The 21,637-nt window shown below is 40.2% G+C and overlaps 1 protein-coding gene across 1 annotated transcript in view; it reads left to right on the forward strand.

Annotated features, from left to right (window-relative positions):
- Positions 1-769: 769 nt before the first annotated feature.
- Positions 770-21,637, forward strand: part of LOC126426661 (venom serine protease-like) — a 107,854-nt gene continuing 86,986 nt past the window's right edge. The window contains exons 1-2 of the mRNA XM_050088546.1: positions 770-775; positions 16,828-17,008. Of these exons, the coding sequence (XP_049944503.1) occupies positions 770-775; positions 16,828-17,008 (187 nt within the window). The remainder of the gene's footprint in view (positions 776-16,827; positions 17,009-21,637) is intronic.

Consider the following 21,637-nt stretch of genomic DNA (forward strand, 5'->3'; position numbering starts at 1 on the left):
TGCATAAATAAATAAATAAATATATGATGGTTATGAAAAGCAACACCTAAAATATTCATCATCATTAGTCATCTGACCTACACTGTTGGATAAAGGCCCTCTCCAGACTTCTCCATGCATTTCAACCTCTAGATACGCAGTACCCATCTGTCTTTCATGTTTCCTGATATCACTGCCCCACCTCCAATCAACCATCGTCTTGGGGTTTCCTCATCTCTTAGAATCTAACAGAGAACTCCTTCACTCCAACTAACATCCATTCTCCTGGCAAAATGACCGCCCACAACCTTTTCATTTGCAATACATCTCTGATTCCCTGGCCCATCTGTTATCTTCCTGTCTCTCACCGTAATTACCAGCATGGATTTCTCTCTGTCTTTGTTGTTCATCTGGCAATCCCAGTTACGTGATGTTTTTCTCACATTTCTCTCTTACTTACTGACACGAGTAAAATGTATTAATACAAACTGATTGTAAGTCTTCTTTTTCAGACACATGTGAGTCTTAGTTTGGAAAACTGCATAAGTCCGTTTCCACCCTTCTGTTTCCTTCCTTTGCTCTCCTCAAGTCATTGATTTCAACTGTCCTCAGCATAAAAGCTCATCAACAACTTATGTGACTTCATTGTTTATTTCTGTAATATTCCTTTCATTGTGTTGCTTAACCAGTGTTTTAGTCTGACAATAACTGATTTTCAGGCCTACTTTTGTTATGTTCATCTACTTGTTGTTGAATATCACCAACAAACTTTCAAATATGTTCCATTAATATGAAGGTAAGTCAATTATTATCCACAAAGTTCTTATAAAATTTAATTGTAATCAAATAGGAAACTCACAAGAACATCATTTTTTGATATTCCTCGCATTTCAACGCACTTGGTCCATCGTACAAGCTTCCTGATGCCCTCATAAAAGAAGGGTCTCGGTTGAGCCGCGAGCCAGGAATGCATTGTTTCTTCACTGCTTCGTCTGAGGCAAATCGATGGCCCCATTAATACCACTTTGAGTGGACCAAACGAGTGATAGTCAGAAGGGGCAAGTTCGGGACTACATGGAAGATGATCCAGTACTTCAATGCGGACGGGCATTGTCGTGCAACAACACAACACCTTTTGACAGCAATCCTCAGTGTTTGCTTCAAATTGCAGGCTTTAGCCTGGCAGTAAACACCTCACTGTAACGTACAATGTTTATTGTTGCACCCTTTTCCCCATAATGTTCCAGTACTGGACCTTGTGCACCCCAAAAGCTGTATCAGTTTTCCTGCAGATGATTGGGTCTTGAACTTTTTCATGCACAGCGAATTTGGATGTTTCCATTCCATACTCTGCTGTTTGCTCTCCGGCTCGTAATGATGGATCCACGTTTTGTCACTAGTAATGATCCTGTCCAAGAAGTTGTTCCCTTTGTTGCAATAGTGATCAAAATGTTTTTTGTGGATATCCAAGCACGTTTGTTTATGCAACTGTGTGAGTTGTTTTGGGACACATCTTACACAGACTTTATTAAACCCAAGCCTGTTGTGGATGATTTTGTAGGCAGAACTGCGACTAATTTGGAGATGATGTGCCACTTCATCAATAGTTAATAGTCTGTCTAAGAGAATCATTTCACATGAATGTTCAATGGTTTCTTAATTTGTTGTGGTAAACGGTAGTCCGGCTCCTTCATGCTTAACACTTGTGCAACCATTTTGAAATTTTTCAATGCATTTGTAGCCACTCCGTTGTGCCAAAACACTGTTCCCATACTGTACCAAAAGTCTTCGATGAATTTCAGCCCGTGATATGCCTTCCGACCACAAAAACGGATCACTGAACGCTGCTCTTCTTTGGTGCAAATAGGCAGCAGAGCAGCCATGATTAACAGCACGACAGCAATAACAAAACTAACCTAGCAGCTTGAAAATTGCAGAGATATAACAACAAATAAACAAAGCATGTGTCATCAATGTAAAACAACAGTACTACCAAAATGAACAAAAAACAATAACTCAGTTGTGGACAATAATTGACTTACCCTAGTCCTCCTTAATTTTCCCAGTTTGAAAATCTGAAACTTTTTTATAGAATTGCTGAGAACAGTTTTCACAATATGGAATCTCCTTGTTTCAAATTTGTTTCCATTCTTAATTTCTCACTGTCTTGGTGAAATCTGATGTGCTTACACATTAATTAGCCAGTACATTGTGTCCAACTTCTTAATAGCATATTCGTTCACTTTTAGAATGCAGTATAGCAGTGATTCTGCATAGCATGTATTTGACAAGCCATTGGTAGGTTTTTGGAGGTATGTGGCATCAGATATCAACAGGCAGGTCACACCATTCCTGCAAATTATGGGCTTGTTTGTGTCCCAGATTGAGTTCAGACCAGTTGAATTTGGTTGCAAGACATCAACTTGAGTTCACTGTCATGCTTATCAAGCAGCTGTAGCATGATTCTAGTTTTGCCAAATTGTCTTGCTGGAAGGTGCCTTCACTGTCAGAGAAGCCATCGAGGAATGCAGGTGGTTTCCAGTGTAATGTTGACAAACTCCACAACTGTAACGGTCCCTTCAAATTCTACTGTCTGCTGTTTCCAAGATGCTCATCCCCTTGCGTGGGGATGCAAGAACCTGCCCTTTGTCAGAATTGCTTATGTCATTGTGTTTCCCCTTTGGAGCTCATATCATTACTAGACAGATTCTCCATTTGTTTCTTTTCCGTTTGTATACTTTCATTACTGTGTTGTGTGCTCACAATCCCGCAAGGTGGCATTCAATCTCAAAGTGACCAGTATTTTGATTGATCAGCATCAGTATATTAATGTTGCTGAGTCAGTCCCTTGTTTTCAAAGACTGTCATTGCAGCTATTGTTGAAATGGAGTCAGAAGCTTTATGGAACTCCATCAGTTTCAGATAAAGTGCTCCATCCAAAACCTTCAAATGAGCCATTGTTTATATAAACTTCTGATAACCAGCTCATTGTTTTGCCCCATTGAAATAAATCTTTTTTCTCCAATATTTGTACAGTATTTTAAGGAGACTGGTAAGTATATAATTTGTCATGTCCCCACTTTTATGAAGGAAAATCTAGAGTGTATTTTAGAGCTTTTGGGGGATTGCCTTTCTCTGCAGGCCATCTGTAAACATTCTTGCATGTTCATATTGTATCACTTTTCCCTCCAGCTTTCATAATTTCTGTTGAAACATAAAAGTGCAGAAGATTGCAAGACCTGTTGAATGGAATGAACAACCCAGTGAACATAGAGTAATCCAAAGAAAGATTAAAAATAATGAGGAGAGGTAACAGAAATGAGTTACGCAACAAGCTTAACGTCAGAACTGGGGATCACATTAGTGGCTGAAGTGAAGATATTGCTATTTGAGAAGCAAAATAATGAACAATGATCAAAGCAAGGAGCCTGTAAAGAAGTAAACTAGTAGAGTCAGAGAGGGCATTACTTAGTTAAAGAAGGAAAAAAAGAAAAAAGCTACTATAATCTGATTAAAATTATTTGATTGTTGAGATCTGTTACTTGTCACATCAGTGTTGCCACATCTGCTGCCGGCTACCACCGTGTTCTAGGCATCACACAAACCCAGTGGGTCACTTCACAAATGCTGTTAATGTGTAATGCAGAGCAATGTTAGAAGCAGCTGCTGTGAGGGATGATGGAAATGGGAGATGCACTGTTAGTAGCTGATTTTAAGTGACCAGTGATTGAACTGCAACAGATGACGTGTTTTGTAGCCTTCAATTTAAACTTGTGTCCTAACCTAACCACCGCCTTGTGATGTTGAGTGTATCTGAGAAAACGGCAATCTGTGGCAGAACTAAAATCGTGATCACTTTGTTCATTGTGTTTAAGGCTAACCTCTATGAACAAACTCAAGACAGCAAAACTTCAGTTTCAACAATAAGAGCAAACTGTAATTCCTCGCTGTCGTTAGTTACCTGAAACTACCCTCGCACTGGCTATATGGTCTGCCACGTTACCAACTGATGAGCAGCCCTGGTTGGCACTTGGTTGCGGGTTATAGGTTACACAAGCGGATTCCAACAAAAACAAATATAGCAAGAAAAATAAAGAGGAAATAAAACAGTCAATACAATGATGAAAATAATAAAGAAAAGTGTTAGAAATAACAAAAATTACATTTAAGCCAGTTATTTGAATAAAAATGATGTCAAAGTTTTTGATTAGTGCATTTTTCGAGATTCGCTCCTACAATCTTCCATACATCAGGTTTATACACTAACCACCGCCTTAAACCATCACATTGTGGCACAGGTGTTATATTTATGAATCTAATTACCTAGATGTAATGATTAGTTGTAGCCTTCTGAAATTTGGCTTCATGCAATATTGTGCAAAGCTTATCTAATGTAAGCCGGTATCAGAGATAACTACATATGACCCTGAACCATATCTTGTGGAAGAATCCAGTAGTGTTTGGTTAGTGCCCTGTATGAAATGAGTGCATTTTGTTAGCATTGTGTGTGTGTGTGTGTGTGTGTGTGTGTGTGTGTGTGTGTGTGTGTGATGGTGTAGTTATCATGTGTGATGAAATAGGAAATAAAAAGACCAGATTCAGGATTCGGGATAAAACCAGACAAGAAATTGGAAGTATCAAGTAATTTTAATCAGTCTAGTATCAGATGTAGAGCGTAATTGGGGGAAGAAATTTCTGAGAATGCGTTGTAGAGTATGGCATTGTTTGGAGTGAGTTGTGGGCTATGGAAGAACTGGGAAAGAAGAGAATCAAAACATTTGCGATGTGGTGCTACAGAGAGATTGTAAGAATTCAGTGGATTGGAAAGGTAAGAAATGAGGTTCTTTGCAGCATTGGTCAGGGAAGGAATATGGATGAAACACTGAACAAAAAAGGACAGGACGATAAAATGGATTAAACACATCAGGAAATAACTTCCTTGGTGCTATAGGGAGCTGTAGGGTAAGACTAATCCCTGCTACGTTCACCTGTAGCAAATCTCAACCTGATTTTTCCCCCCCAACTACATTTATAATGGTTGAATGTTGTTTGTTTCCTCCTCCATCTCCCAGTAACTGAACTTTGAAACCTATTATCGTCTATTTACTGAAACACATTGCAGACAGGGATTTGTTGGGTGTTCAGAGACTGCGTGGCTGGAGGTACAAAATAAGACATGGTCTTCTTGACATCAGGCACAGATCCAAGACTGGGTTTTTGAGGTAATGGATGGTTTCTCGCTGTCTCCCCTCCCCACCTTGCCCCAAATAAAATACGTTGTAACTTTAAATTTTAAATAAATCCCTATGCCTAGAATGTTCGGTTGGTAGGACATGTTCTGAGGCATCAAGCGATCGCCAATTTAGCGCTAGAGGGCAGCGTGGAGGGAAAAAATCGTAGAGGGAGACCAAGAAATGAATACAGTAAGCAGATTCAGAAGGATGTAGGCTGCAGTAGGTACTGGGAGATGAAGCAGCTTGTACAGGATAGAGTAGCATGGAGAGCTGCATCAAACCAGTCTCAGGACTGAAGACCACAACAACAACATGCCTAGAATTTAACAATAATAATAATAATTTGCTTGCATTAATGTTTCTTACATCACGTTAGCATAAGGCAAAAGAATAGTAGTTTACATGACATGAAATCATAACATGCACTTACTATTTCACTTAGCTCTATGACTATGAACACAGTTTTGTAAACTATGGCTTTGTGAGCATTTAAATAAGTGTGAATGAAGTTTCTTTCAGTTGTTCCCACCTACGGGCAGGAATCACGTGCCCGGAGGGACAGAAAAAGAAGAGACAGAGAGGAGGGGGTGGGGGTTGCACATCTGTTGGTCGGATTTATTCTTGGCTGGAGATATTGTAGGTCAGTGCATTGTCATTTTTGATATGGCTTGAATGTTCACTGCAGCCGATCAGTCAGCAGTTGCATCTTTGTGGGCAGATCCTTAAGTGAGCAACTGAAATGTATCCTGCATTAAAAATTGCTGGTTATTTACTAGAATGCCTTGCCATTTTTAAACTGCTTGAATGTAAACACAGAGTAAAATGTTCTTGGCAGTGGGGGTGGCTGTCTCATAACTTAATCCAAGACATGTATCCCCCCACACCCAACTTTCCCGGGATCTGCACCTGTTGTCACAGGTGCTGACTCCATGGGGCATGAGGGGGCCCAAGCCCCCTCAAAAATTCATTTGGGGGGGGGGGCGGCAGAACACCCCAATAATTTAAGGAAATTATTAGTTATATTGTTGTTGTTGTCTTCAGTCCAGAGACTGGTTTGATGCAGCTCTCCGTGCTACTCTATCCTGTGCAAGCTTCATCTCCCAGTACCTACTGCAGCCTACATCCTTCTGATTCTGCTTAGTGTATTCATCTCTTGGTCCCCCTCTACTATTTTTACCCTCCATGCTGCCCTCCAGTATTAAAGTGGTGATCCCTTTATGACTCAGAATGTCCTACCAACTGATCCCTTCTTCTAGTCAAATTGTGCCACAAACATCTCTTATCCCCAATCCTATTCAATGCCTCCTCATTAGTTACGTGATCTATCCACCTAATCTTCAACATTCTTCTGTAGCACCACATTTCGAAAGCTTCTATTCTCTTCATGTCTAAGCTATTTATTGTCCATGTTTCACTTCCATACATGGCTACACTCCATACAGATACTTTCAGAAACGACTTCCGGCACTTAAATCTATACTCGATGTTACCAAATTTCTATTCTTCAGAAACGCTTTCCTTGCAATTGCCAGTCTACATTTTATATCCTCTCTACTTCGACCATCATCATTTATTTTGCTCCCCAAATAGCAAAACTCCTTTACTACTTTAAGTGTCTTATTTCCTTATCTAATACCCACAGCATCACCCGATTTAATTAGACTACATTCCATTATCCTCGTTTTGCTTTTGTTGACGTTCATCTTATATCCTCCTTTCAAGCCACTGTCCATTCCATTCAACTGCTCTTCCAAGTCCTTTGCCGTCTCTGACAGAATTACAATGTCTTCGGCGAACTGCAAAGTTTTTATTTCTTCTCCGTGGATTTTCATGCCTACTCCAAACTTTTCTTTTGTTTCCTTTACAGCTTGCTCAATATAGAGACTGAATAACATCAGGGATAGGCTACAACCTTGGCTCACTCTCTTCCCAATCACTGCTTCCCTTTCGTGCCCCCCGAGTCATAACTGCCATCTGGTTTCTATACAAATAGTAAATAGCCTTTCGCTTCCTGTATTTTACCCCTGCCACCTTCGGAATTTGAAAGAGAGTATTCCAGTCAACATTGTCAAAAGCTTTCTCTAAGTCTACAAATGCTAGGAATGTAGGTGTGCCTTTCCTTAATCCATTTTCTAAGATAAGTCATAGGGTCAGTATTGCCTCACGTGTTCAACATTTCTACGGAATCCAAACTGATTCCCCGAGGTCAGCTTCCACCAGTTTTTCCATTCGTCTGTAAAGTATACGTGTTAATATTTTGCAGCTGTGGCTTATTAAACTGCTAGTTCAGTAATTTTCAGATCTGTTAACACCTGCTTTCATTGGGATTGGAATTATTATATTCTTCTTGAAGTCTGAGGGTATTTCTTCTGTCTCCTACATCTTGCTCAGCAGATGGTAGAGTTTTGTCAGGACTGGTTCTCCCAAGGCTGTCAGTAGTTCTAATGGAATGTTGTCTACTCCGGGGGCCTTGTTTCGACTCAGGTCTTTCAGTGCTCTGTCCAACTCTTCACACAGTATTATATCTCCCATTTCATCTTCATCTATATCCTCTTCTATTTCCATAATATTGTCCTCAAGAACATCGCCCTTGTATAGCCCCTCTATATACTCCTTCCACCTTTCTGCTTTCTCTTCTTTACTTTGAACTGGGTTTCCATCTGAGCTCTTGATATTCATGCAAGTGGCTCTCTTTTCTCCAAAGGTCTCTTTAATTTTCCTGTAGGCTGTATCTATCTTACCCCTAGCGAGATAAGCCTCTACATCCTTACATTTGTCCTCTAGCTATCCCTGCTTAGCCATTTTGCACTTCCTGTCGATCTCATTTTTGAGACGTTTGTATTCCTTTTTGCCTGCTTCGTTTACGAATTTCTGATTTTCTCCTTTCATCAGTTAAATTCAGTATCTGTTCTGTAATGCAAGGATTCTTATTAGCCCTCTTCTTTTTACCTTTTTGCTCCTCTGCTGCCTTCACTACTTCATCCCTCAGAGCTACCCATTCTTCTATATCTCTTTCCCTCATTCTTGTCAATAGTTCCTTAATGCTCCCCCTGAAACTATCTGCAACCTCTGGTTCTGTCAGTTTATCCAGGTCCCATCTCCTTAAATTCCCACTTTTTTGCAGTTTCTTCAGTTTTAATCTACAGTTCATAACCAGTAGATTGTGGTTGGAGTCCACATCTTCCCCTGGAAAGGTTTTAAAATTTAAAACTTGGTTCCTAAATCTCTGTCTTACGATTATATAATCTATCTGAAACTTTCAGTACCTTCAGGCTTCTTCCATGTATACAACCTTCTTTTATGATTCTTGAACCAAGTGTCAGCTATGATTAAGTTATACTCTGTGCAAACTTCTACCAGGCGGCTTCCTCTTTCATTCCTTACCCCCATTCCATATTCACGTACTAAATTTCCTTCTCTTCCTTTTCCTACTATCGAATTCCAGTCACCCATGACTATTAAATTTTCATCTCCCTTCACTGTCTGAATAATTTCTTTTATCTCATCATACATTACCCCTATTTGATTTTGTATTTATAACCCTGTATTCACCTAACCAAAAGTCTTGTTCCTCCTGCCACCGAACTTCTCTAATTCCCATTATATCTAACTTCAACCTATCCATTTCCCTTTTTAAATTTTCTAACCTACCTGCCCGATTAAGGGATCTGACATTCCACGCTGCGATCCGTAGAACGCCAGTTTTCTTTCTCCTGATAATGACGTCTTCCTTAGTAGTCCCCGCCCGGAGATGCGAATGGGGGGCTATTTTATCTCCGGAATATTTTACCCAAGAGGACGCCATCATCATTTAACCATAGAATAAAACTAAGTGCCCTCGGGAAAAATTACGGCCGTAGTTTCCCCTTGCTTTCAGCCATTCACAATACCAGCACAGCAAGACCATTTTGGTTAGTGTTACAACGCCAGATGAGTCAATCATCCAGACTGTTGCCCCTGCAACTACTGAAAAGGTTGCTGCCCCTCTTAAGGAACCACATGTTTGTCTGGCCTCTCAACAGATACCCCTCCGTTGTGGTTGCACCTACCGTATTGCTATCTGTGTCGCTGAGGCACACAAGCCTCCCCACCAGCGGCAAGGTCCATGATTCATGGGGGGAAGGATTAGTTATATTATGCTTCGTAAAATCACAAAATTATGTTGGAATTTTTTATTTTCCTTGTTCAACGATAGATACCTTTTAAAATACATTCAGTAATGAGTTAAGACAAATAATTATTATGGTAGTAAGCAGGTTAATTGAAAGTGGTGTGAATCATGATAGTGTTACGGTGCTGCGGGCACATTTAGCATTTGTCCCAGTGCGTGAACCTTTGGGTAAAGTCTGGCGCCGGCGGGCCAGCGATGTGACCTTGGTGACATCAAAAGGACTGGAGCAGAAGTGCCTGGAACCCTCCTCCTCGCATCGCCTGACGCTTCAAGACATTACAACGCTGCAGCTATATAAAGCCCACCCTGTTGTCGTGGTCATTCAGCGTGGATAGTTTCGTTAAGTGCATGCTGCAGACGTGTTTAGTGTTCCGACTTTAGTGGACTATTTTATATGACTATATTTTGTTTACTTTAGTCTGTTAGTGTATTGTGAATTAAGTTTGCAATGGATAAATTTGCTACCAAAAAGGCAAGCTTGGAAGTTGATGATACTGCAAGTCAACCTCCAACAATTATTGTTGCCAGTTGCTTCGTCATCTTCAGGCGAGAACCGTTTACAGCCGAAACCTGGACAATCCAGTAAGGGAAGATCATTTCAGAAGTTTTGGTTGATCAAATATACATGGCTAGAATATGAAGCATCTACCGAAAAAGAGGCAGATGCTAAAAATCTATTACAATTTTCTTCAAAACAAGAAGATGCATTTTCTTCCATATGTTTTTCTAACTGGAAAAAGGCTTTGGAAAAATTCCGTCTTCATGAAAATACGTTTATGCATGAAGAAGGTGTTCTGAAACTAATTCTATCACTAACCCAAGTGTGGCCTCCCAATTGAATGAACAGTTAGATAGTGATATGAAGAAAGGCCATTAGCTCTTTATACTATCGTGCAATTTCTATGCCAATAAGGACTAGCAATTAGAGGGGATGAAGATGTAAACTGAAATTGTTTTCAATTGTTGGAACTCCGAAAGAAAGACATACCTGAGTTTAAAGATTGGTTAGGGCATGCTGGGTGTAAGTGGATGTCCCACAATATTCAAAACGAGATCATTGATCTATTAGGAAAGTCTTGTGTTGAGGATGGTATTGGCTTCAGTCAAGAAGACTGAACATTTTTCTATTATGGTTGATGAAACTAGTGGTTCTTAGATTCATGAACAAGTGTCATTTTGTAGTCATACTGTTGATGATTCCTTAATCATCAACAAAGACTTTATTGGCTTATACGAGACCCCTAACACTGAATTGCAAACTCTTGTTTAATATTTTAAAAGACGTTTTTGCTCGTCTTGATTTGTCAATGGATAACTTAAGTGGACAGCGCCATGATGGTGCCTCGAATATGAGAGGCAAGTTCAAAGGACTAAAAAGAGTTAGTTTTGGATGTACAACCAAAAGCATGTCATGTGCACTGCATTGCTCACAGTTTAGAGTTGGCAGTTGTAGACAGTCTCTGCCACATTACGTCTATGAGCGATATTATGGCTTTAGCCAACTACTTAATAAACACCGTAAGGGAATCCAACAAAAGGATGGGACTTTTCAGAAGCATACGCTGTGAGAGTGCCAACGACCAAGCTAGTCTATGACCCCTTTGCCCAACTCGATGGACTATGCGAGCTTCTAGTATATTGAGAGTACTGAAAAACTTTGAAGAACTTCTAGAGTTTTTGAAACATTTTCTGCAGAGAACAAAACAGATGCATGTTACAAATGTGCAGGCTATCTTGAGTCAATGTTACAATTCAAGACTTATTTCTTTTTACATCTTTATTGCCATGCAATGAACCCAGTAGATGATATCAGTGAAAAAATTTAATGCCCTCATATAAGTGTTGCTGATCTGGAAAAAATATATGAGGGCTTGATTTGTATATCATATGGAAGGCGTGATAGTTTTGAACACTTTTGGGAATTGTATTTAAAAGAAAAACCTTCACAAGTTGATGATCCTTCACTTCCTCAGAATCGAAGTATACCAAGGAAGTATGAAAACAATGAACCCAGCTTACCGCACACTTTCAAAACCCCTAAGGAATATTACAAAGCTATTTACATTGAAGTTTGTGAAACAGCGAAATCTTGCACTGAGTGGTTTGTTTCAACTGGACTCTCACAAGTCATTGCAGTTGAACCAGAGTGCTTGCTTCTAGTAAACAGAGCTGAAAGAAATTTGAAAAAATCAACTGAGTTTTTCAGAAATGAGCTAGACATTTAGAGACTGTGCTTACGCTTGAATATGTTAGCTGATATCGCTATTAAAAAACAACTGGTCTTAAAAAAACATGCGTGATGTAAGACAGTACATTACACAAGAGCCTGCAGTTGGAGAAATGTCATGTGAAGAAGTGAAGTGAATAAAGCTTCTCCAAGTAGTTCCATCATGAGAGCAACAGCAGAATGGTCATTTAGCGCCCATTAATTCTAATTCCCTTACCTTCCGAGCTCAGCTTTGACATAGCCATTTCCAATACAGCAGAGAACAGTTTTGGGGAGATGGGATCGCCTTGCTTGACACCCCTCATGATGCGGAATTCTTGAGTTGATTCGCCAATGTTAACATAAGCTGAAGAATTCTCGTAGATTTTCCTGAGCACTTCAATGTATGCTGCTCCCACTCCTTGCTCCCTCAAAGCTTGGAGGACAGCTACATGGCTAATGGAGTCAAATGCCTTTTCAAAGTCAACAAAGGCAATACAAGGAGGCAGTTGGTATTCATTCGCTCTGCTTATCACTTCACTAATGGTCAGAATGTGGTCAATAGTGCTAAAATTGCTCCGGAATCCTGCTTGTTCTATAGGTTGGGCTGAGTCTAGGGTGGAACTAATTTGGTTTAACAAGACCTTTGTGAAAATTTTGTACAAAATTGAGAGCAAGCTGATAGGACGGTGGTTTTTAATATTGTGAATACTTCCTTTCTTGTGTATCAAAATAATCTTAGCCTTGTTCCACAATAGTGGGACTGAAGCATAGTGCAGGCAGGAAGTAAATACTTTTGCCAAGTGATTTATTGTTACCTCTCCTGCCAGTTTGAGGACGTCAACACTGAGCTCATCCTGACCCGGCACTGTTCCCTTCTTCATGCTATCTAGAGCACACACGACTTCTGATGGGAGTATATCTGGAACACTAGGTACATCATTTAATTTAGATACACTCAAATTTTCCTGTGGATTGCTATACAAATTGCTATAAAAAGTCTCTGATGAACTTCAAAACCTCCTCCCTTTTCAGTGATTCGACTGACATTTCCATCGAGTGCGATAACCTGCTTTTTACCGACTGTGAGTTTGCTTTTGGCTGACTTTAAACTTGTATTGTTCTCCAAGCTTGCTCGTAAGGTGTCTTCAGTGAATTTCTGTATGTCAGTTTTCATTTCTCTTTGCACTGCCATACATAGTTCGGAATACGCTACCATGTCACGATCGGCTTGGATTATCATTTCTCTCCTCTGTTGTAAAAGGGTTTCAGTTTTGGCACTTAATGTCTTTGGTTGTTTATTTTTTTTGGCGTAGGCCACCGACTTCTTGTGCACTTGAAACAATCAAGGGAATTAGGCAAATGAATTAGTGGGCATAGCAGCTGTATAAGCATGTCTCCCTATGTGCTATGTCCTCACTTTTGAGGTTCAAGGTCATGCAGCGGTGAGAAGATGAGTCGCTGAAAGCGATAGATAATAAGTTGTCATTGGTGAAACCTATTATGAGGCAGTGACATGCCTCTTTCTGGCCGCTCAGGTATAAAGAAGTCCTTCTCACTCTCCTGAAAATAAAGCACAATCTTACGACATGTGGCCTGTAGCTACTGTGAGAGAACCCTCCAATGAGTGATGCTTGTGGCGTGCAGATTATAGTACCCCACATTGTAAGTGCTCGCTGCTTCACTTGTGCAGACTGTATACTCTGCATAGATTTTTTGTTTCTCTTTAAACGAATTTTATATTGTTCACAGACTGCAACAACTTCTAAGCTTTTCATGACAATTAGGCCACAAAAGCATTGTCTCTTCTGAATGTACTTCTGACCAAAAAGCAATTGTGGTAGCTGGAGTCCAAGTTTTTGTTAATCAAGCCTTTTGCATTCTTTTAGTGATACTCCATAGAAACTTTCATCCCCTAACACATGTTGTTGTTGTGGCCTTCAGTCCAGAGACTGGTTTGATGCAGCTCTCCATGATACTCTATCCTGTGCAAGCTTCTTCGTCTCCCCGCACCTACTGCAACCTACATCCATCTGAAATTGTTTAGTGTATTCATCTCTTGGTCTCCCTCTACGATTTGTACCCATTGCGCTGCCCTCAAATACTAAATTCGTGATCCCTTGATGCCTCAGAACATGTCCTACCAACCGATCCCTTCTTCTAGTCAAGTTGTGCCACAAACTTCTCTTCCTCCCAATTCTATTCAGTACCTCCTCATTAGTTATGTGATCTACCCATCTACTCTTCAGCATTCTTCTGTAGCACCACATTTCAAAAGCTTCTATTCTTTTTTTGTCTAAACTATTTATCATCCACGTTTTGCTTCCATACATAGCTACACTCCATACAAATACTTTCAGAAAAGACTTCCTGACACTTACATCTATACTCGATGTTAACAAATTTCTCTTCTTCAGAAACACTTTCCTTGCTATTGCCATTCTCATTTTATATCCTCTCTACTTCAACCATCATCAGTTATTTTGCTCCCCAAATACCAAAACTCATTTACTACTTTAAGCTTCTCATTTTCTAATCTAATATCCTCAGCATCGCCTGATTTAATTGACTACATTCCATTATCCTCGTTTTGCTTTTGTTGATGTTCATCTTATATCCTCCTTACAAGACACTGTTCATTCCGTTCAACTGCTCTTCCAGGTCCTTTGCTGTCTCTGACAGAATTACAATGTCATCGGCAAACCTTAACCTTATATTTCCTCTCCATGGATTGCTTGCTCAATATACAGATTGAATAACATCGGGAAGAGGCTACAACCCTGTCTCACTCCCTTCCCAACCACTGCTTCCCTTTCATATCCCCAATCGTAGAGTCAGTATTGCCTCACATGTTTCAACATTTCTACAGAATCCAGACTCATCTTCCCCGAGGTCGGCTTCTACCAGTTTTTCCATTCATCTGTAAAGAATTCTTAGAAATGTTGGAACACATGAGGCAATACTGACCCTAAGACTTATCTTAGAAGAAAGAGTAAGGAAAAGTAAACCTACGTTTCTAGCATTTGTAGACTTAGAGATAGCTTTGGACTGGAATACTCTCTTTCAAATCCTGAAGGTGACAGGGATAAAATACAGGGAGCAAAATGCTATTTACAATTTGTACAGAAACCAGATGGCAGTAATAAGAGTCGAGGGGTATGAAAGGGAAGCAGGGGTTGGGAATGGAGTGAGACAGGGTTGTAGCCTCTCCCCGATGTTATTCAATCTGTATATTGAGCAAGCAGTAAAGGAAACAAAGAAAAATTCGGACTAGGTATTAAAATCCATGGAGAAGAAACAAAAACTTTGAGGTTCGCCGATGACATTGTAATTCTGTCAGAGACAGCAAAGGACTTAATAGAGCAGTTGAACGGAATGGACAGTGTCTTGAAAGGAGGATATAAGATGAACATCAACAAAAGCAAAACAAGGATAATGGAATGTAGTCGAATTAAATCGGGTGATGCTGAGGGAATTAGATTAGGAAATGAGACACTTAAAGTAGTAAAGGAGTTTTGCTATTTGGGGAGCAAAATAACTGACAATGGTCGAAGTAGGAGAGGATATAAAATGTAGACTGGCAATGGCAAGGAAAGCGTTTCCGAAGAAGAGAAATTTAACATCGAGTACTGATTTTAGTGTCAGGAAGTCGTTTCTGAAAGTATTTGTATGGAATGTAGCCATCTATGGAAGTGGAACATGGACTATAAATAGTTTAGACAAGAAGAGAATAGAAGCTTTTGAAATGTGGTGCTACAGAAGAATGCTGAAGATAAGGTGGGTAGATCACGTAACTAATGAGGAGGTATTGAATAGGATTGAGGAGAAGAGGAGTTTGTGGCACAACTTGACTAGAAGAAGGGATCGGTTGGTAGGACATGTTCTGAGGCATCAAGCGATCACCAATTTAGCGCTAGAGGGCAGCGTGGAGGGAAAAAATCGTAGAGGGAGACCAAGAAATGAATACAGTAAGCAGATTCAGAAGGATGTAGGCTGCAGTAGGTACTGGGAGGTGAAGAAGCTTGCACAGGATAGAGTAGCAAGGAGAGCTGCATCAAATCAGTCTCTGGACTGAAGACAACAACAACAACAACAACAATAGGCTATATTTTCAGAGGTGGTGCTACAGATTAATTCAAATAAAATATTCCATACAATATCTTTTTAATTTATTTCTTACAAAAGTATGGCTGTCAGCCTGCAAGACAGACAAATAGTTCAGATGTCACAAAATGGAAATTAAGTCAGAAGCGAAGTTTCATAAATTCAATCTCTTACTTCAGTGCAAATTCTCATGACTAAACCACATGTAGCCCTTTTGAGCTCTTCTTGGTATTCGTTTATGATGGCAGCAGTATTAATAGTTTGAGCAATCAATTCATCTCTGTGTTTACCTGTTATTTGTAGACTTTTCCTTTCATACACGCAGTCAAAAATCTGAAGGGGGCAGTTCCAGGGATCTACATGACCAAGAAATATGATCATTTTTGTTTATCTCGTCAATACAATTTGCTGATGAAGTCACTTTCACTTATGAGGGTAGCAACAACACCCACAACTCACATCGGCAGTAGATGAAAACTCAGATGCCTTTTTGGAGACACATTTTCAAAAAATACTCGATACGTTGTGGCGTAACAATCACGGACATCTTACAGGGGAGCCTTTATCTAGGCTTTCTTGAAAACAAGCTTATTCGAAGAGGCTGTAATGATGAGCAAGTTCTAACAGCATGACAGGCACCTACACATCCTATCATCAGGTGGTACATTATCTAAGTGTAATATTCACCAGAAGATTTAATTTTGCCTGTGGCAATTGCCGAAAGGTCAAGTCCACAAACAAAAATAAACAATGAATTTGATCGTTAGGGCTATGGAAAGCCGTGCCCTCATAAAAGTTGTACACCTTATATGGAGTCTTTTATTTGGATTAGTCTGCATTATAACTTCCTAAAATATTTACTTTTCCTCCTGTAACACTTTGTATATGTACTTATAATTTACCAAAATCAATTTTTTCCCTTCTATTTCTTCCTTTGCTGTACATTCAGTTGTATTCTAAATACAAAACCCCATTAACTGATTTTATGGCTTCATTGTTAGTGTGCACAATTTTCTTTTCAGTGTCTCACTTTTACATTATTTATTTATTTATTTTTACTGCGATTGATTGTCTTTTATACTTTAACTAGCTCGGTAAGGAAATAAGTATAATTAAGTCTTCCCATTCGACAGGCAATCATCGCAAAGCAGCATATGGAGCGCAGCCCAGCTGTCGAGGCGGATCCAGGCCAGTTGCCCTGGCTCGCATTGCTCGAGATCCCAGATCGAGTGTACTGCACTGGCACCATCGTGTCACCCACGGCCATTCTGTCAGCTGCACTTTGCCTGAATGGTGCCAGAAATCCGGGGCATGGTGAGTTAAAGTACATCCTGTGACTTTGTAATTAAGGACTGTAACTGACACTGTAGTCTGTCATCTGACGTTTAAAGTCAAAAGCTGCGATGAGGTTGCCACGAATTGTGTCTGCAGGCATCCACCGAGGGACACCTCTCTCTTTGTGATAGAAAATCTCTTTAAAATCTATTTCCTACAAAGATTACTTAGAACTGTTTTTGTACGATTATCCCTCTAATCGTAAGAAGCTCTGAGGTTTCCGTCCAAGTGACAGTGTTAAGATAGCGCGAAGTTTCAGCAAACATCGTGCAGTGTTTTTCAAAAGTTTGGGAACACTTTTGTTCCATATGGGAACCATTTGCGAGTCTACAGACGTCAGTGTGATAAGTGAACTCGGGCCACAAGCAGACCAACATATCTTCCCAGACTGTGGCTGTTGCTTGTTCAATTCGCCTTTTCAATCACACATCACCACCTGAGAGAGGAAGAACTTAAACAAGCTCCTTTATATAACCCCGTAAAAAGAACTCACGAGGAGTAATGTCTAAGGACCTAAGAGACCATTTTAGCTCCCATCGGTCTGCTGCTCCACCGTGACCAAGCGATTGGGTAGCACGGTGTTTAGATATGCCCTTACGTCTTGGTGAAAATATGGGAGTGCATCAACTAACTGAAGGACAAAGTTCTCTGAGTCTGTTTGCAACAATGGCATTAACCAGTTCTGCAACATCTGAATGAAGGACGCCAGTAACAGTATGTTCTCCATAGAAGAAAGGCCCATGAAATTTCTTGCAAGGTACGGCACAATAATCATTCATCTTCAGAGAATCTTGCTCTTGCTCAACAATGTTATGTGGTTTTCTGTTCCACAAATACTACAATTGTGCCTGTTTACTTTCCCATTTATACAAAATGTTGCCCCGTCCAAAAAAGTTATCGAATCCGCTAATCAATCGTCTTCGACCAGCAGTGCACAGCAAAACTCGAATCACTTGTCTTTGTTTTGGGATATAACTTTTGCACTAACTGCAAAACATGCCACACAGTCACTGTTGACATTTCTGATTCATTTGGAGTTCTGCATAGAGATTTTGCTGGACTCCTTGTGCATTCACACCTGGCTGACCACTTCTCTTCTTGACACACAAACACCCAGTTTCAATCCCAATTGTAGATTGCCTTTCTGGTTGATGATTTTTTTCTCATACTTCATCCTTTATTTTTGTTAGACACCCGTTGCAGTCTTTGTTTTGTCAAATTCTAGCATGCAGAAAGTCTTCTGAGCTCCAGAAAGCACCATCTTGATTACAATACCTACTAGTGACCATACCTGAAATTGTGTGTTACACCTGCAATGAGAAAAAAATTTACAAGTTTGCTCTCTCAGTTATGTATATTGTTATTTTGTAATGCTATTTGTTCAGCTGCAATAAATTTTTGAATGTCTTCCCAGACTTTTGAAACACACTTTACTTGTCATCTTCTGGTGAAGTGTTGACATCCTGGATGTCCCAGTATTTTCACTAGTGGTGCACACTCTCCACTTGGCTGTGGGGGACTGGTCCTATGTGGCTGGCAGGCAGAGAGGGTGTGGGAGTGCAGTGGTGGAGGGGCCAGGGACTGCATTCGAATCTCTGTGTGAACATTACGGACATGCCTTGCAAGCTGGACATTGTAGGGTTCCAGTTTGGTTGGTCACGGAACTTCCTGGCAGATTAAAACTGTGCGCTGGACCGAGGCTCGAACTTGGGACCTTTGCCTTTCACCGGCAAGTGCTCTACCATCTCATTCTGGAAACATCCCCTAGGCTGTAGCTAAGCCATGTCTCCGCAGTATCCTTTCTTTCAGGAGTGCTAGTTCTGCAAGGTTCGCAGGAGAGCTTCTGTAAAGTTTGGAAGGTAGGAGACGAGGTACTGGCAGAAGTAAAGCTGTGAGGACGGGGCGTGAGTCGTGCTCGGGTAGCTCAGCTGGTAGAGCACTTGCCCGTGAAAGGCAAAGATCCCGAGTTCGAGTCTCAGTCCGGCACACAGTTTTAATCTGCCAGGAAGTTTCATATCGGTGCACACTCTGCTGCAGAGTGAAAATCTCATTCTTAGTTGGTCATGATTTATTCACTGAGTATTTAATATTGTCCTTCTGTACCTCTTAGTTACCTGATCATTGCCTCAACTATGGCTATGGAAGGCTTCGTCTCCTTGCTCAATTACGGCTGTAAAGAAACGTAATACTCCACTTTCTGTGCACAATACTAAACAATACCAATATATTCCAAAACGTGCACACAAAAATACGATTTTTCAGGGGTCCTATCTCAGGTTATTTTGGTTACAGAGATAAGTGGCCGAATGTTTTAGATAGACCTTGGGGCCTAGCGACCATTTATGTACCTGTTGGAAGAACAGACATACTGTAGCTATCCTGCAGTACAGCATCAAAATTTGAACATTACACGTCTCGTGCAGCCCAGGCAAACTGGCCAAATTGGTTGGTTCCTTGCATTAGATGTGGTCTAGGATGGACTTCAGGCAGCTTATGAAAGCACCATTTATTCATGGTTCCTGAGAAGACCCAAAAAACCATAATTTTTGGTTACAAAAAGTATTAGTCGTGGGGATGGTCACTTCCACAATTAGATTCATGGCAATATTATGAAAAGTATAGTGCTACTCACGACATAGTGGACATGATGAGTCACACATAGGCACAACAAAAAGATTGTCAGAAGGTGAGCTTTTGGCCAACAGGGCCTTTGTTGAAAATAGGCCACACACACACACACACACACACACACACACACACACACACAAACACACATTCATGCAAACTCTCACACACATGGCAACTGGCCACTGAGACCAGTCTCGAGTGAGTTGTGTTTGCATGAGTGTGTGTGGGTATGTCTATTTTCCATGAAGGCCTTGTTGACCGAAAGCTCACTGTCTGACAGTCTTTTTCTTGTGCCTATCTGCGACTCAGCATCGCTGCTATACCGTGAGTAGCAGCTATCCTTTTTGTAATATTGTTACATTCCATCCTGGATTTTCCTTTGTTATATTTGTGACAGATCATTGACATTTTTACTATATGATCTTCAGATGATTTTCTTGGGGAACTTTAAAACTTTTTTTCAATATAATTATCGATTACCAAGAGCCAGAGTTTGAGTTACTGTACTTACGCAGAATGGACTTACGTAGAAATCACAAAAACAGTGTTTGGGTGATTTTTGCCCTGTGGGCCACATATATGTCAATAATTAACCATAGCAAATGGCTCAAATTTTAACTGTGCATTGTTTAAACATTTATCTAGAAACACCATTTTCCTGTTCTCAAAAATTTGTATCCATTTTCCAGATACACTCAAAAAAACCATTATTTTTGGGTACCAAAAGTAGTAATTGTGGGGATGGCCACTTAACTAATTTCTATTCATGACAAATCGTCAAAAAAATTAAGCCGGGCATTTTCAGTGACTTGGCTATTGGTGAGCAAAGAATCCAGAAAAAATGTTAAGCAAACAATTCTGAATTAACTTTATATTATGCATACTTACTCGTTGTTTATATGTGTTAAAGTATATACAGGAGTTGAAGCTTATAAATAAGTTGTCAAAACTGTAGTGACCTAGAGAATTCATTTTATACACTGCTGCAACAAGGAAAAGAATGGAACCAGTAGAAAAATGCTCCTGTCAGAACACAAAAAAGGTGAATATGTTCTACATTCAAAAGACACTGACAGGAAAGTGGGGAACCAGCTGTCTCAATCCTCATATTGCCTCCCTCACCAAAAATTTTGGTATGTGAACGTATTCACGCATTTTTGTGCTGAAAGGGAGTAGCAGAGGGAAGGTGATGGTGGGGGAGAAAGAGAGAGGAGACGCTGGCAGTGGAACAAGGAAACTGGCAGTGGAAGAGGGTGAGAGATGGATGAAGACAATAGCAATTGGAAACAAAGAGAGGTGAAATATTGGTCAGTGAGACAGTGGCAGTAAATGAGAAAGAGTGGTGGATGGAGATAAAAGCAGTGAGAACGAAAGAGAGAGGAGACAGTGAAAATGAAAAATACAGATGAGCGGAGACAGTACGTAGGCTTGAGGTCTGGACCCTCCCAGTTTTAACATGTTGATATAGGGGAGGAAGCATTTTTGACCAAAATTTTAAACATGTGTATAGGCAAAATAGTAAGTTGTACCTCCCCCAGAATTTTTGAGCTGCCAAGGTATGGTGGAGACAGTGGCAGTGGGAAAAACAAAAGAATCGATGTAAGTGAGAGGCGACGGTGGGAGAGACACACACATCTATAGACACCAACAGTGTGAGGGATATGCTGAGCATGAAGGGTTAACAACAAAAAGAGACTGGGTAAAAAGATTTAGAATGTTTATGTTACGAGTGTGAATATTTTTGCTTGCCAAAATTTTTGGTGAGGGAGGTGGAATGAGGATTGAGGCAGCTGGTTCTCTGCTTTTCTGTCAAGTGTTTGTAAGAGGAACATATTAACATTTTTTTGTGCTCTGGCAAGAATATTTTTGCACTGGTAGTACAATATATGTATACAATTCATATATAGTCCATCATATACATGATAAACTAGATAATGTCAAACATCTGTCAAATCAATGTTTTGTAAATAAAAACACATT

This window comes from Schistocerca serialis, chromosome 11 (assembly GCF_023864345.2).
Source record: "Schistocerca serialis cubense isolate TAMUIC-IGC-003099 chromosome 11, iqSchSeri2.2, whole genome shotgun sequence".
Classification (NCBI taxonomy): domain Eukaryota; kingdom Metazoa; phylum Arthropoda; class Insecta; order Orthoptera; family Acrididae; genus Schistocerca; species Schistocerca serialis.